A 14,886-nucleotide genomic window follows, 5' to 3' on the forward strand; every position below is an offset into this window, starting at 1 on the left:
GGTAACACAAGTTGTCCGTCAGTGTATATCGGCTTTTATTACGCATACATGAAAAGTGTTTAATATGATTGATATAAAAAAATGTATATACTCGGATCATTTATAATGAATTATTTAAAAAATAAAATTAAACAATCAATCAAAAAATATTGTAACATTTTATAAATAATTTTTTTTTTATACTCTTTTAAAGATTTACAAAAAATTTGTTTTACTCATGCAGTAATACTACATCTGTATTTATGAAAATAGAAATTCTTTTACTTCTACCTCATAATGTTTTATCACATCAATTGTTTCTTTTTCTTTTTTTTTCTTGTTTAGTTTCTGCTATGTAATTCTGAAGATTAATTTGTGATTGTAACTTGGGCAGAAAAAATTTAATTTCTATTGTTTATAATTTTTTGTTTACAAGAACAAACATATATTTATACACATATATATATATATATATATATATTATAATTTGTGTATTATCTAACAATGATTCTACAAACATATATAATATTATTATATTATTTACTTTCATTTTTATGTAAAGGACAAAATATTGTGTTAATTATAGCTGATGATTTAGATCTAGTTCTAGATGGGATGGTAAGGATATAATTTGAAATAGATATCAATGATATTATTTTATCTTTTATTAATTATATCTAATCAATTTTATAGACACCAATGAAGAATACGTTAGATCTTATAGGAGGTAAAGGTGCAACATATTTAAATCAAGTACGTTTCATTGATTGAAATTATTTATAATATTGTTTTTATGATTTAAAATAATATTTATGACAAATTGTTATAATTATTCTATTATATAGTTTGTGGCATCACCAATTTGTTGTCCTAATAGAGCTTCCATTCTAACCGGTAGATATCAACATAATCATTTAACAGTAAATAATTCTATTTCTGGTGGTTGTAACAGTATTGGATGGCAAGAAAAACAGGAACCTAATACGTTTGCTGCATATTTAAAAAATGAAATGAATTACGTTACATTTTATGCTGGCAAATATTTGAATCAGGTGTAATATATTATTTATTATCATATTAGAATTAAGTTTCCTTTTAAATACAGGCTATTATATAATTTGAATGTATTAGTATGGAAGCAAAAGTGTTGGCGGGGTCAATCATATTCCACCAGGTTGGGATTGGTGGGCGGCTCTTGTTGGAAATTCAAAATATTACAATTATATTTTGTCTATTAATGGTACAAAAAAACAATATGGAAATAAACCTGAGGATTATCTCACAGATGTGATAGTAAGCCAAATATTGAGAATTGCATATACATATTTATATAAGTTTATATTAAAAAAAAAAAAATCTCATCAAAGCAATATTATTTCATTATAGGCCGATTTAGTTAAGGAATTTTTTAATCAATATAACTCCTATGATAATCCTTTTCTAATGGTACTGTCACCTCCTGCACCTCATGCACCTTTTACACCAGCTGTAAGGCATATTGATAAGTACAAAGATATAAAGGCCAAGAGAACCCCAAATTTTAATACTTTGACTCAAACAGTATATATTTTTCGATTATTTTAATAATAAATCTATTGGAAGAGAATTCATTTCAGGCTATTATATTAATTATTATTTATAAATAGGATAAACATTGGTTGGTCAGGAGAGGACCGTCGCCTCTTCCGCAAAAAATATTACCAAAATTAGATGAAATTTATAGGCGAAGATGGGAAAGTCTTTTGGCTGTTGATGAACTTGTTAAAAGTGTACATGACATATTAGAACAGAAAAATCTTTTGAAAGATACATATATTATTTTTACATCGGACAATGGATATCATATTGGTAATAAATATTTAACGTGGAATGATTAGTGCAACAAAGAACTTATTGTTTTCGTTTTTTTTTTTTTTTCTTTTTTTTTCTCCATTAATAGGACAATTCAGTATGCCAATGGATAAACGTCAACCATATGAAACTGACATAAGAATTCCATTACTGATCAGTGGTCCTGGGATATCCCATTCAACTGTAACTAAACCAATTAGTAGCGTAGATTTATTTGCTACGATATTACAGATAGCTGGCTTAGAACGTCCCTCTGATGGAATATCTTTTTTAAGAAAAACATTATCAAACGACCGAACAGTTTTAATAGAATATAGGGGAGAAAAGTCAAAACATAAATCAAATATCGGATGTCCTAGTGATAATGATTTAAATCTCGCTGTAAGTAAAATGTACAAAAAAAAAAAAAAAAAAATTTATACTTTTATAAAAATTTAAATATAACACATATATAATTTTATTTTAAGCTTTGCAATAAAGAATTGTCTTGTAAATGCGAGGATGCCGCAAATAATACTTACAGTTGTATTAGACGTATTTCTCCGTTATACGATAATATTTTTTGTATATTCGAAGATAACGAGGTATTTCGGCAATGAATAATTTTACACGCTTAGTTGTAACGTTTGAATTGTAATTATATATTTTATTTTTCATAGGCATACATCGAGGCTTATGATCTAAAACAGGACAATTATCAAATGAATAATATCGGCTATAGTATGAAACGTGAACATAGATATAAATTTAGGAAACGTCTTAAAAAAATGGTTTCTTGTAAGGATAATGAATGTATTTTTACAAACTTGGGAAATACGTATTATTAATTATCTTATAGAGAAAAAAAAGAGTTAACTATTATTAATTATATAATATTAAAATTATATAATTATTTATATATATATATAGATGAAGATATATATTTTTTCTGTACATAGAAAATGTTTTAAAGTACCTCTAGATAATATTCATAATAAAAATGTCTATAATATAAAATTATTTTTCATTACTCTAATATAAAAAAAAAAAAAAGATGGTTGGATATTGAAAGTTTGAAGTGCCGATAGCCGTCTTACTTCGCATTATTGCGTTTATGGAAATCGCGTATGGCGGATAGGTCGTGAATCTGGATATAAGAATAACTCGCAGCTTCCTCTCTCGGAGCTGCGTCCCTATCGAGCTGTTTTCTTAGCAAATATTTTTATTAAACCCCGCGGTCTCGAATATCTGAATAGCAATTGCGCTATTTGGTAGGGAAAGAGAGAGAGAGAGAGAGAGAGGGAGAGAGGGAGAAAGAGAAAAAGAGAGAAAAAGAGAAAGATAGTAGAAGAGAGGAGAACGATCCAGATAAAACGTACAAACTTTAACTTCTCCATTGCGAGATATTTTTTCAACTAAAACGTTTTGAATTCTATACGGATTTGCGCCGAACGAATAGGCGACAAGGATTGAGATACATATGTATATCGATAGATACATATAATAATATAGATGGATCGATCGATATATATATATATATATTATATGTATATAATATATTCAAAATGTATTTATTAAAGAGATAGAAACAGGATGGATACTATTTATATTACGTTTAAAATAAAATAACGTTGAAGTATAATATATATTCGAATCGAAATCGGAACAAAAGGAGAATTCCGTTCAAGTTTCTGTAAAAGGCACGAAGCGTAAGGATCAATTGATCATCGGTCGAGGATTAACAACGATCCTTCGTTCGAATTGTAAGGTCGTTACATCGCTACTGAAACGTATAAGTCGGCTTGCCAGAGAAGTCCTTTCTTTTTCTTTTTCTTTTTTCCTCTCCTCTCCTCTCTCTCTCACTCTCTCTTTCTTTCTTTTTCTCTTTCTCTTCATTGATCATTCGAGCGAGTGATCGCCTTTTTGTATACCAGGATCAATGGCTTTCGTTGGCTTCCAAACTGTGGATTCTCGCTTTTCTGTGCAACGCTCCCTCCCTCTACACTCTCTCAAACCTCCCTCCTTTCATCTCCCTCTCCTCCTCATCCTCCTCCAACTCCACCTCCCGCCCCCCCGGTGATCTGCATCCTCGCGAATGCTTACCGACTTATGCCACAAAATAAATCACAAAAAGAAACGACGAACCTTTGGAATCACGTCGAGAGAAAGAGAGAGAGAGAGAGACAGGAAAAGAGAAATGCATTGAAAATTTGAAAACGAATTTTTCTTGCTCGTTTCATCGAAAACAAGTCCATAACTATAGGTCTGTGTTAAATTTTACTCGGCCTTCTTCAATTTCCGACGAATGAAAATTTAAATTCATTTATTTATTTATTTTTTTTTTGTTTCTTTTCACTTCCGGTTATCGATCTCTTTCTTTCCCTCTCGTTATTTCAAAGTTACAATAATATTTTTTTTTTTTTTTTTTTTTTTTGAAGCATCCTTTCCCCCTCAAAATCTTTTCTAATTAATGAGATTCTTTGTTAAAATACGATAATTAATCATCGTCGATCTATATTCGTGTAAATGAGCAGCTGTGATACACAATAAATTATATTCACCCCCTTCTCTCTCTCCCTTTCTCTCTCTCTCTCTCTCTCTCTTTCTCTCTCTCTCTTTCTCTTTCTTTTTCTCTCTGAGAGACAATGTTTCTCTCACTCTAAGCTCGACAACGCGGAAAATGCGAATTTACAGAGAGGACTAACGAATCGGAAAATAACAAGATAGAAAAGAGAAAAAAGTTCCTTTGACGAAGTTTACGCTTATCTCGTGGTACGCATAACAAGATTCGATAACTCGACGAGCGTGCGTGTAAATGATCGAACGAACGAGGAAATAAGAATAAATGTATACAATTGTACAATTGAAATTAATTATTAATTATTTAATCAAGATGGAAACAATGATGTTACAGTAAAAAAAAAAAAAAAAAAAAAGGAAAAAAGAAAGAAAAAAAAGGACGAACTTTATTCGTTTGCGAACTTTATTTATTTTTTAATTTCATTGATTTTTAAAACGCGTCGAAATTAAAATCGAACGAGTCATAAAAATTAAAAATATTCGACAAAAAAATAATTATCTTCGAACTCCTTCCAATCTCTTCTTTTCCAATCTCCTTTCAATTTATATAAACGAATAATAATATTAATAATAATAATAATAATAATAATAATAGTAATAGTAATAATAATAATAATAATAATAATAATAATAATAATAATAATAATAATCTACGAATTCTTTAAAATGAATGATCATTATAGTTATTTAAAGATGATTGCTAATACAGAGAAAGAATTTGGCAATGTCGAATCTTAAATTAAAAATTAATCAATAATTATTTCGAAAAAATAAATCGATAAATCGTTGAAAGTTTGACGTCTTGTCATCATCCCCTTCCCCTCTCTCTCATGAAAATTAATATCGAAGGTAAGTTTGGGGAATTGTGAATAAATTAAGACAAATCTCTCTCTCTCCCTCCCTCTCTCTCTCTCTCTCTATATATATATATATATGTTTTATAAATTTTGATATTATTTGTCAACAGATTATCATGTATTAGCAATTTGGAAACGATGGTGAGTGAATTTGTTGCGGGTGAGATAGCTTGGAAGAATGATTTTTGAATAATTGCGAGGTGGATCAACGTTACACGGTAAGAGGTTCGCATTACCGAGACCGGCTTATACGAACAACAGTAGTCAAATTAAACAGGAGGCTATTAACTGGGTCAACATTTCAGGTTTGGGGGTAAGTACTTAGTACGAACGACTTTGCGCTCGAGCGCACCTAAATACATTCGTGTTAGACAGAGAGAGAGAAAGAGAGAGAGAGAGAGAGAGAGAGAGAGAGAGAGACCGATCTTTTGTCGAAGGATATATCGTGAACGTGTGCTTACATATGTGTACCTCCGTTTAAACGTATAAGTGTTAGATCGTTGTGCGTCGGGATACGAGTTCGTTCTGTACGAGAACGAGAGCAAAGCAGTCGTGTCCGTCGACCTTAAATAAATATCTAATGTGCGCGACCGACCGGGCCCTTATTGCTCCCGCCAATATTGTTTTAGGCACGGCCCTTGGCGAATTGAGTTTTGTAACATGAGAAACGATTCGTACGTGTAACCGGCAAGAACTGCCGATAGTCAATACCCAAGTAGTAGTTTTCGTTTTATTGAACGAGCATCGTTATTTCGAGAAAATTTTGACAACAGGAAGGAAGAAAGAAAGAAAGAAAGAAAGAAAGAAAGAAAGAAAGGAAATAAATAAATAAATAAATAAATAAAAAGAAGAATCAATTTCTTCTCATAAAAGTATCACTAAAAAGTAAGAGAATAATTTCATAGGAAATAACGATTTCTTCATTGAAAATCTCTACGAATATCGTCGACCCCGTATAATGGGAAAGGGATGGATAATGAGAGTGAGAGGGGGTGGGAATGGATGGGAATTTCGATAAAAATTAATATATTTTTTATCGAAATCTCGTGAATCGTATTGGAAAATAGATACTATAGTAGATAGTTCGTAAAATTGTCAGGATCCAACTTGAAGTGGTTGTTAATGGTAATAACGTTGCGTTCAAAGGCCGCTTGCAGCAAGCAAGCAAGCAAGCAAGGTGATAGCGGAAAATACATTCCACTTCAATCTCTGTCTACGGCTCGTTTCTCTCTCCCGGACGTGCGGTGTAAGGTTTGCCTCGGCTCATATTTGTCGCGGAAATAATTAATTAACAGCCTCCATCCACCCCCTTCTTCCTTTTCTCCCAGCATCGTTCTCTTTCTCTGTTTTATCCTCTCTTTCTATTTCCCTCTATCTCTCTCTCTCTCTCTCTCTCTCTCGTTCATTCTGATGTACTACGCTGTCTCCCTCTCCAGCGTACCTCCTCCTCCACCTCCTCCACCTCCATCCCTTAACCGTTTCTCGCTTCTCTCCTTCTCCTCCTCTTTCTTCTTTTTCTTCCTTCTCCCATCCCTTCTCTTCCATTCCCCTCCCCTCCCCTCCCCCCACTCTTTCTCTTTCTATCTCATAACTGCGCTTGCCCCTCTACTACTAATGCTCGACGAACGCCTTTTGCCTTCTACAACCCTTATTACCGTGTCGCAGCTCGGTTAACGCGAGAGCAGCAAGTTAATGAAAAGCTCGTGCAAATATAGAATTTCTCGTAAAAACTACAAATTACTGCGGTGGCGGCCGTATAGCCACTCTCTCTTTCTCTCTCTCTCTCTCTCTCTCTCTCGCGCGCGCGCGCGCAACGTATTCACTCGCGCTTTTTCTTTTCCCTAAAAATTGTTCGGCGAGGCGGTTTGAAATTAAAAAAAAAAAAAGAAAGAAAAAAAAAAGGAAAAAAAAGAAAAAAATTAAAAAGAAAAAAGAAGAAAAAAAATAGAAGGAAAAACGGCGAAAAAAGAGGAAGGAAAAAAAGGAAGCCAAAGGCGACATTTTTACGTTCTCTGCTTTTCAACGGGCGCGATTCTCTTCTCGCCGATTTTCCTGAAAGATAATTCGCAAGTGAAACAAAAACCTATCGCTTTTGATTTGAGAATCGTTCGGTACGGATACTTCTCCTCTTTTTTTTTTTCTAATTTATTTTTTGTTTGCCTCGCGTTTCTTTTTTCTCTTTTTTTTTTTTTTTTCAAATTTCTTCTTTTTTCTTTTTTACGAACGTGACAAAATATTATTTATAATAACGATATTAAATCGAGAAAGTCGATATCTAAGGATATTAAATTTTGTATTTCGTATAAAATATGTGATTGTCATTACAAAAAAGTAAAAAAAAAGAAAAAAAAGAAAAGAAAACAACAATTTTATTAGCAAACTGAATGAGCAATTTACATGGGTAGTAAATTGAAATTAGAAAATTCGTTTATATTCGGATCGGATACGCAAATGATATTCGTCATCGTCGTTATCGTGGCAGCAGTATTGCCTCGACATCGTTTCCCGTATTATATTATTACACCCGTGGTGGTGTTTTGTCAGCTTAAAACCAGAGGCCATTAGCAGGTATTATTTTAGCCGTGATCCGCTGTTAGCGAGAACAATGGCGCCGGTACGCCGATGTCCCACGATATTAAATGAAGCGAAGTGATACATTTCGAGGGGATAGACGAGCAAATAGGGATGATACCCTGGGAGGAAAAGGGAGAATGTGAATCGGAGCAAAAGCAGAATAGAGTTGGAAAGAAAAAGAAAGAAAGAAAGAAAGAAAGAATGAAAGAAAGAGAAAGAGAGATAGAATGATAGATATAGTGAGGAGGAAAGAGGAGGGGGTTAGAAAGGGGAGGTGACGTAGGAAGACCAGGACAACGAAGAGGTAATGTGCAAGGGAAAGGGGCCAGTGCGTATTACGTTACGCCCCTGGCCTGTGTAAATACCACAGCGCTGTAATCTAGAGTTAATGGGGTGCTCTTCTGATGCGAGAGAGAAAGAGAATTAGACAGACAGACAGAGAGAGAGAGAGAGAGAGAGACAGAGAGAGAGAGAGAGAGAGAGAGAGAGAGAGAGAGAGACAGAGAGAAAGAGAGAATCTATCGAGTACTTGGATGAAAGACAAGAACTGCTTATTGCGAATCGAACTTAATGACATCATGCTATACATCGTGAAGAAAAACGTGTGTTTTATAATATGACCAAAAATGATATTTATTCGTCATATAATGTTTAAAGTATCAGTAACAATCTGTTAACGTAATAAACCATAAATATAATGTAAAGCTTCTATCCAAAAATTGAATTCCAAGATGATTCGAACATATACCATTTCTATATCATTGTTGTTTTTCCGAATATTATATAGGATCATGATATACATACACACACACACACACAATATATCTATATTATATGTACACCATATGTAGTTACTATCCAGGTACCATTTTGTTATTTACACATTGATTTCTATTCGTATGTCTCATTAGCTGTATTAACACGTAGTAATATTTTATAGGATTTTATTTAATATAGTTTTATACGATGAAAACATAGATTAATTGAAATAAGTTTGACTTTTGCAAATCGTTAGATATCTATCGTATATATCCATTTTACAAATTATCGAGCGTTATTATCTTCAATGGCAAAGGAATAAAAGTTGGAAAGCTGGTATTTATCTTCTCTCTGCGATAACATCAAACGCATGATAATAATTGGATAGAAATCATCGAGGTAGAATACTGGCGTTGTTGATATATATATATATTTTATATAGGTATATGAAATATATATATATATATATATATATATATATATATATAAACGGAAGCAATGAGCACGGATAATAATCAGACGAAGCATCTTGAATCGTGCGGTATCAATGTATGTCGCTCTCTGGATTCTGCCTCTGACAGCGCAATTATCTCGCCTCGTTTGTGGTTGCGGTATCAACCCCCTACTGTTAACGCCATATCTCAAATTAACGCTCCTATCGCATATACCGTACCATAATGCTCGTGCGTTGTCAGATGATACTTATCGCACCCTTCCCAAGTCAATTCCTCTCCCTCTCTCAACTACTCACCTCCCCCTACCACTGACCACTTAATGATACGTCCCATGATTTTCGCTAATCTTTTCATTCACGTTCATTTTTTTATCACTGACTTTTTTGTCATATCTATGTATATCTATATGTACGCAAATGAAATCGGTATGATCAGATCGTATCGTTTTGAGATAAAGAAATTCATTTAAGTATTTGTATTTATTAAATCAATCTCTCTCTCTCTCCCTCTCTCTCTCTCTCTCTCTCTCTAAAAAGATTTATAGAATATTAATTAAAATTACATATATTATTATATATATTTAAATTCGTTATATCAATATAATAAATTGATAAACAAAATGGATTATATACGTATAACTATTAAAATTCATTCGGATAATAGTTCGAAAATATAATAATCTTAGTTTCAAGAATTATTCGATTTTATAACAGATCAAACGATAAATATCGCGTATGTATATATATATATATATATATATATATATATATATATATATATATATATATATATAAATGTGCGCGCGCGCGCGTGTGTGTGTGTGTATGTTATATTTAACGTTATCGTCCAACTATTCCGCGTCATGTATTCGATTGAAGGCCATATACCTGTCAAGCTATAATATAATCATGAAAATCAAAGAGAACGTAATCGTCAAAGCGAGAAGTTTTGCTCCAGTAGATAGACATTTACGTGTAATGTCGAAAGAGAAGATTCGAGGGTGTTACTAGGCAGGAAGCCATGTTTGGTTCCTTCTTTGATTATAGAAATGTCAGAGAGGGTATTCCCTTCGAAAAGTATTGGGAATCCTTGTTTGAATCGTTGAATAAAATGACCCTGCAATAAACATTGATCGAACGTTTATGTCAATTTTTTTTTCTTTTTTTTTTTTTTTTTTTTCTTTATTCTTCCTTTACATGGATATTAATGACATCATTAGCACATTACAAATAATGCGAATGGTATTATGAAAAATTTTAATGGATCATCAATAAGCATATATTAAATTTGTTAATATTACATTAGCAATCATATTACTTATTATTTATCAAAGATTGATTTAATCATTGTTATTTTGTCCATACAATTATTGAAATGATTTCAATGATACTTTTTTTACGTTCACTCGAATAGATATTTCATAGGGTTTCGTTAATCAATCAGAGATTGTATGTATAAGCAGATGAAACGAAAAAATCACAATGGATCGTTGATAATTAATAATCCATTTCTTTAGGATAAGTTCAGCGATTGTTCTATTTAAAATTAAGTAAATTGTTCGTTCTAAAGATATCATTATTTTCCAAAAAAATATTTCGGAAGTGTTACTTAAATTTTTTTTTTTTTTTTTTTTTTTTTATTGTTTCTTACTCACCAACAAAGTAGATATAATTATTTCACACAAAAACTATCGAATCAAACACCGTGTTAGATAGAAAAACGGTTGGAGCTTGAAGAGAGAACGAGAGAAAGAGAAAAAGAGAGGGAGAGAGAAAGAGAGAGAAAGAGAGAGAGAGAGAGAGAGAGAGAGAGAATGATAGAGACAGAGGAGGAGGAGGAGGTTGCCCGGAGAAACGTTTTAAGACCTTAAATTCACGATTTATATCGTGCAACACCAGCGGTAAGGCTCGAGCGATGACAGCTTCCGAATCGGTGGCAACCCTTCGTTTCGTGGATGCGATTGGTCGTCTCTAGGGGTGGTGGGTGTGGCCCCTGGTATCCATCATCCCCTTTCGCTCAGCAACACTTCCTGGAATCCCCTCTACTTTTCCGTCTCTCCGGAATGTGCAGCTTTACCCTCTCGAAGGAGTCCTCTCGAACCTCTGCCTGCCTGCCTGCCTGCCTGCCTGCCTGCCTGTCTGCTTGCTTGCTTGCTTGCTTGTCTGCTTGCTTACTTGTTTTCAAAGAGAGGGGGTATCACTGTACTACTTTGTACTGGAACGAAGACGTAGAAATGGACTGACGAAGAAAGAAAGGGGAGTATCCGTTTATACGATATGGATAATCGTCCAATACCATCGGTACTTCTCATTGCCTAACCTTTCTTTTTTGTTCTATTTTTTTTTTTTGTAATACTTTTAATAATGAATATTTATTTCTTTTTATCCTTTTTACATCCAATATACGTACATGTTCGTTTCTTGTTCCTTTTTTCTTCTTCTTCTCACTTTCTCTCTCTCTCTCTCTCTCTCTCTCTCTCTCTTTTTTTTTACTTCTTTTTTCTCCTTCCTGCCTTTCTTTTTCTGTTTCTGTTTTTTTCTTTTTTTGATTTTTCTTTAGCTCGCGAATGGAAAGCTTTTTTTAATTGTACTTTTTGAATTGACGAATGAAAGTTGAATTTGAAATAATAGAATTATAAAGGTATAGCAGAAGTAATAGGGCTAATAGTAAATAGTATAGAATTATAGTTAGGGATATAATGTCAATAGACAAAAAAAAATATATATATATATATATATATATATATATATATAAAAGACGTAATAGAATGAAAAATTATAAATAACTTTATAATTACAGTGTAGGATTAAGGGAAATAATATGGAATTAGATGTGATTAGAGTTTTAATAGAAAATTGTAAAATGTAGAACTATGGAATTATATATCGAGTGTAGAAATAATGAAGAAGTAAAGGATTATAATTGAAATAATAAAATTTAATTGTGGGATAATATGGAATTACATGGGTGATTATAATTTTGATACAAAATTATGAAATAAAAGAATGTTACAATATCTTATATATTAGGACAATCGAAACGAATAGAATATTTGTTTAAAGATTATAAAAAATTTTCTTTCATCATTGCCGCCGATTTTTTTTTCCTTTAGTGTAAGTTACAATCTTTGAAATAGTATGACAAATGATCTTTTTTTTTATTAATATCGTGAGTTATTATTTGTATTAACAATGCGACGGACATATGTACCTATTCATATGCTTTAGGACAGTAATAAAGGGCATAAAAGGAGATTAACGTTGGGTCGAATGATCTTGCTTTCTCAGTGAACGAAAGCTCTCACAAACGTTTGGAAAAATAAGATATAGTAACCCTTTCGTGATAAGAAATCTCTCTGTTGACATCCTTTTCCGATAATTACCTGCTAAAACATTACTAAGAAAACTATTAAAAACGTAAGGGATGGGGAATGGGAGAGGGGGAGGGAGCGATAAAAAGAATAAAAGGAGAATAGTTATTTAACAAATGAAAAAATTGTATTGAAAAAAAAAAAAAAGAAATTAAAACTAGAAATACAATAACAAGGGAAAAGAAAAATGCATTAAAAATGCTTTAAATCGTAACGAAAAGAAAGAGAAAAGAGATTCAAAGGGCAAAACGAATCGGAGATAAAGAATTTAAGTAGACGATTTTTGTTACTTACTTTAACTCCAATGTATATTTTGTTCGCTAAAAGAGAGAAAGAAGGAGAGAGAGAAAGAGAGAGAGAAAGAGAGAGAGAGGAGAGAAAAAAGATGGCCGACTTTCCGCGAAAGATTTTTCTTTTCTCTCGTCGGACGCAAGCTTTGCTTTAAACGCCCTCAGGTTTTTACTTCTTCTTCTTCTTCTTCAAAGAGAACTACCGGATGGATGGATTCTCATCGCGAAAACACCCGTCGGGATTTCACGCGTCGAGTCGCATTACCGGATCCTACGTCGAGATGGAAGGATTATAACGCGTTGAGGTAGGTCCTGTTCTGACGAGAAGAGAAAATGAAGAGAGAACAGAGAAATATATACTATTTCTTTTTAACATCGTATATAAATATATATATATATATATATATATATATATATAAACGAAATATGTATGTGTTTATAACAATATTTTGTTTCATTTTAAAAAGAACTTTCTTAAATTAAAAAAATTCAATGTTTCGAATTAGATTTATAGTCGAGAAGACAATGAAGTTTAATAAACCTTTTATAAAGGCAAGTAATTTATAGACAAGTAATTTATATATCATTATATATGTAACTTAATATATTACTATACTAATGAATCAGTATGCAACTTAATATATATATATATATGTAATTATACTAAATTAGCATGCAATTTCATACATTACTACTACAAATTGTTATATAATTTTTATTATACAACCAAATTATATTATTACCAAAAGCAAGTATATAACTTTATTTTAATATATAAATATATATATATATATATATATATATTTATAATTATATTGTTTTTCAAATATAACTTGGATACTTTTAATATTATATAATACAATAGATTACTAATATAAAATAATTGATATATTACAACTTTCTTTCGTTGTATAATTTTTTATACAGATAAAAAAAAGAACACCAACATCTCCTTCCTTCACACACATACACGCACACACACACAAACGCACACGTACACAAAAGAATTAATTCATAGCGAGAGAGTTAATGATCGTATAATATATATATATATATATATATATATATATATATATATATATGTATAGTTTTTCTCTATAAACGATTTGGAATCTAAAAGTCTAGGAGTCACGTGCATCAGTTATGAGAAGACAAGGGACTCTCTTTCTCCCCTCTCCGTCCCACCACACCTCCCCCTCTATCTCTCTCTCTCTGTCTCTGCATTTGCTTGTAATTCGAGAGGAGAGCAGGACGACGAGGCAGCGTCGTCGTGCTGTTGCCCTAAATGGTTCTACGGTGCTCGAAGCAGAAAGCGTATTGGCGAGGGTGGCATCGGTGGCGCTATCATGGCGCTCGAGGCTCGTGCAGCTGACGGCTCAATTATCGCAGCGAGGGTCTCACACAGTCACGCCTGCGACGGAGCCACCCCCGCCCTCTTTCTCTCTCTCTTTTCCTCCCTTTCTCTCTCTCTTTCACACATACACACAGACACACACACAGACATAAACATACGCATACACATATACACAGATAGATAGACGGACAGATATACACACAGAGACACTTCCTGTCTCTATCTTTGTCTCTTGCTCCTTTATCTCTCTTTCTCTCTCTTTCTCACCCTCTCTCTCTCTGTCTCTCACTCTCTTCATTCTCCCTCTTACCGTATTCCCGTACTTTGTCCCAGGATCCTTGAAACGGCCCAGCCCCAAGCTCATTGTCCTCCAGCTATTAACTGCCTCCTCTCTTGTCCTCCAATAAAGGACTCATTGCCTTCGAATGCTTTGACTCCTGTCACGCGATCGGGTGCCGCTGACTGCTCCATTCGATGTTTCTCCGAGGCCAGCTAATCCTATTCGATGATTTAAGGGCTCCACGGCTAATTCTCTCTCTCTCTCTCTCTCTCTCTCTCTCTCTGTATTTCTATTTCTCTCTATCTCTATGCGTGTACATCATGTTTGTGATAATAGATAAACGGCGAAAAAAAGGATGTTCTTAAAGACGAAGATGATCGTTGTGATTACGTATATATGTACGTAGATATTTGTTTTTTCCTTTTCTTTTCTTTTCTTTTCTTTTTTTTTTTTTTTTTTGATTTTTTGTTTCTTTTTTTTTTTATAAATGTATACGTCGTGTCGTTTTCTTATTGTAATAATAAAGCGTTAAATATTGAGTTGCAAAAATGTTACTGA

General features: G+C 32.8%; 1 protein-coding gene across 4 annotated transcripts; it reads left to right on the top strand.

The window, feature by feature from the left end:
* The first annotated feature begins 32 nt into the window (after window positions 1–32).
* On the top strand, window positions 33–2,690 carry LOC118445988 (N-acetylglucosamine-6-sulfatase). 4 transcript variants are annotated; one of them, XM_085656183.1, is made up of 10 exons: window positions 33–83; window positions 566–597; window positions 673–732; window positions 825–1,031; window positions 1,111–1,272; window positions 1,366–1,539; window positions 1,626–1,827; window positions 1,919–2,211; window positions 2,298–2,414; window positions 2,490–2,690. In XM_085656183.1, exons 1-10 carry the CDS (start codon window positions 65–67, stop codon window positions 2,655–2,657), a joined length of 1,434 nt encoding a protein of 477 aa, XP_085512309.1. In that variant the 5' UTR covers window positions 33–64; the 3' UTR covers window positions 2,658–2,690. The 4 variants fall into 4 exon arrangements, with proteins under 4 accessions (XP_085512309.1, XP_085512315.1, XP_085512304.1 ...); XM_085656189.1 differs by having other exon boundaries at window positions 44–83; window positions 542–597; window positions 2,490–2,689; XM_085656178.1 differs by lacking the exon at window positions 33–83 and adding an exon at window positions 91–151.
* The last annotated feature ends 12,196 nt before the right edge of the window (window positions 2,691–14,886 follow it).

Source organism: Vespa mandarinia, chromosome 1 (assembly GCF_050613455.1).
Source record: "Vespa mandarinia isolate Hongniang chromosome 1, ASM5061345v1, whole genome shotgun sequence".
Lineage (NCBI taxonomy): Eukaryota > Metazoa > Arthropoda > Insecta > Hymenoptera > Vespidae > Vespa > Vespa mandarinia.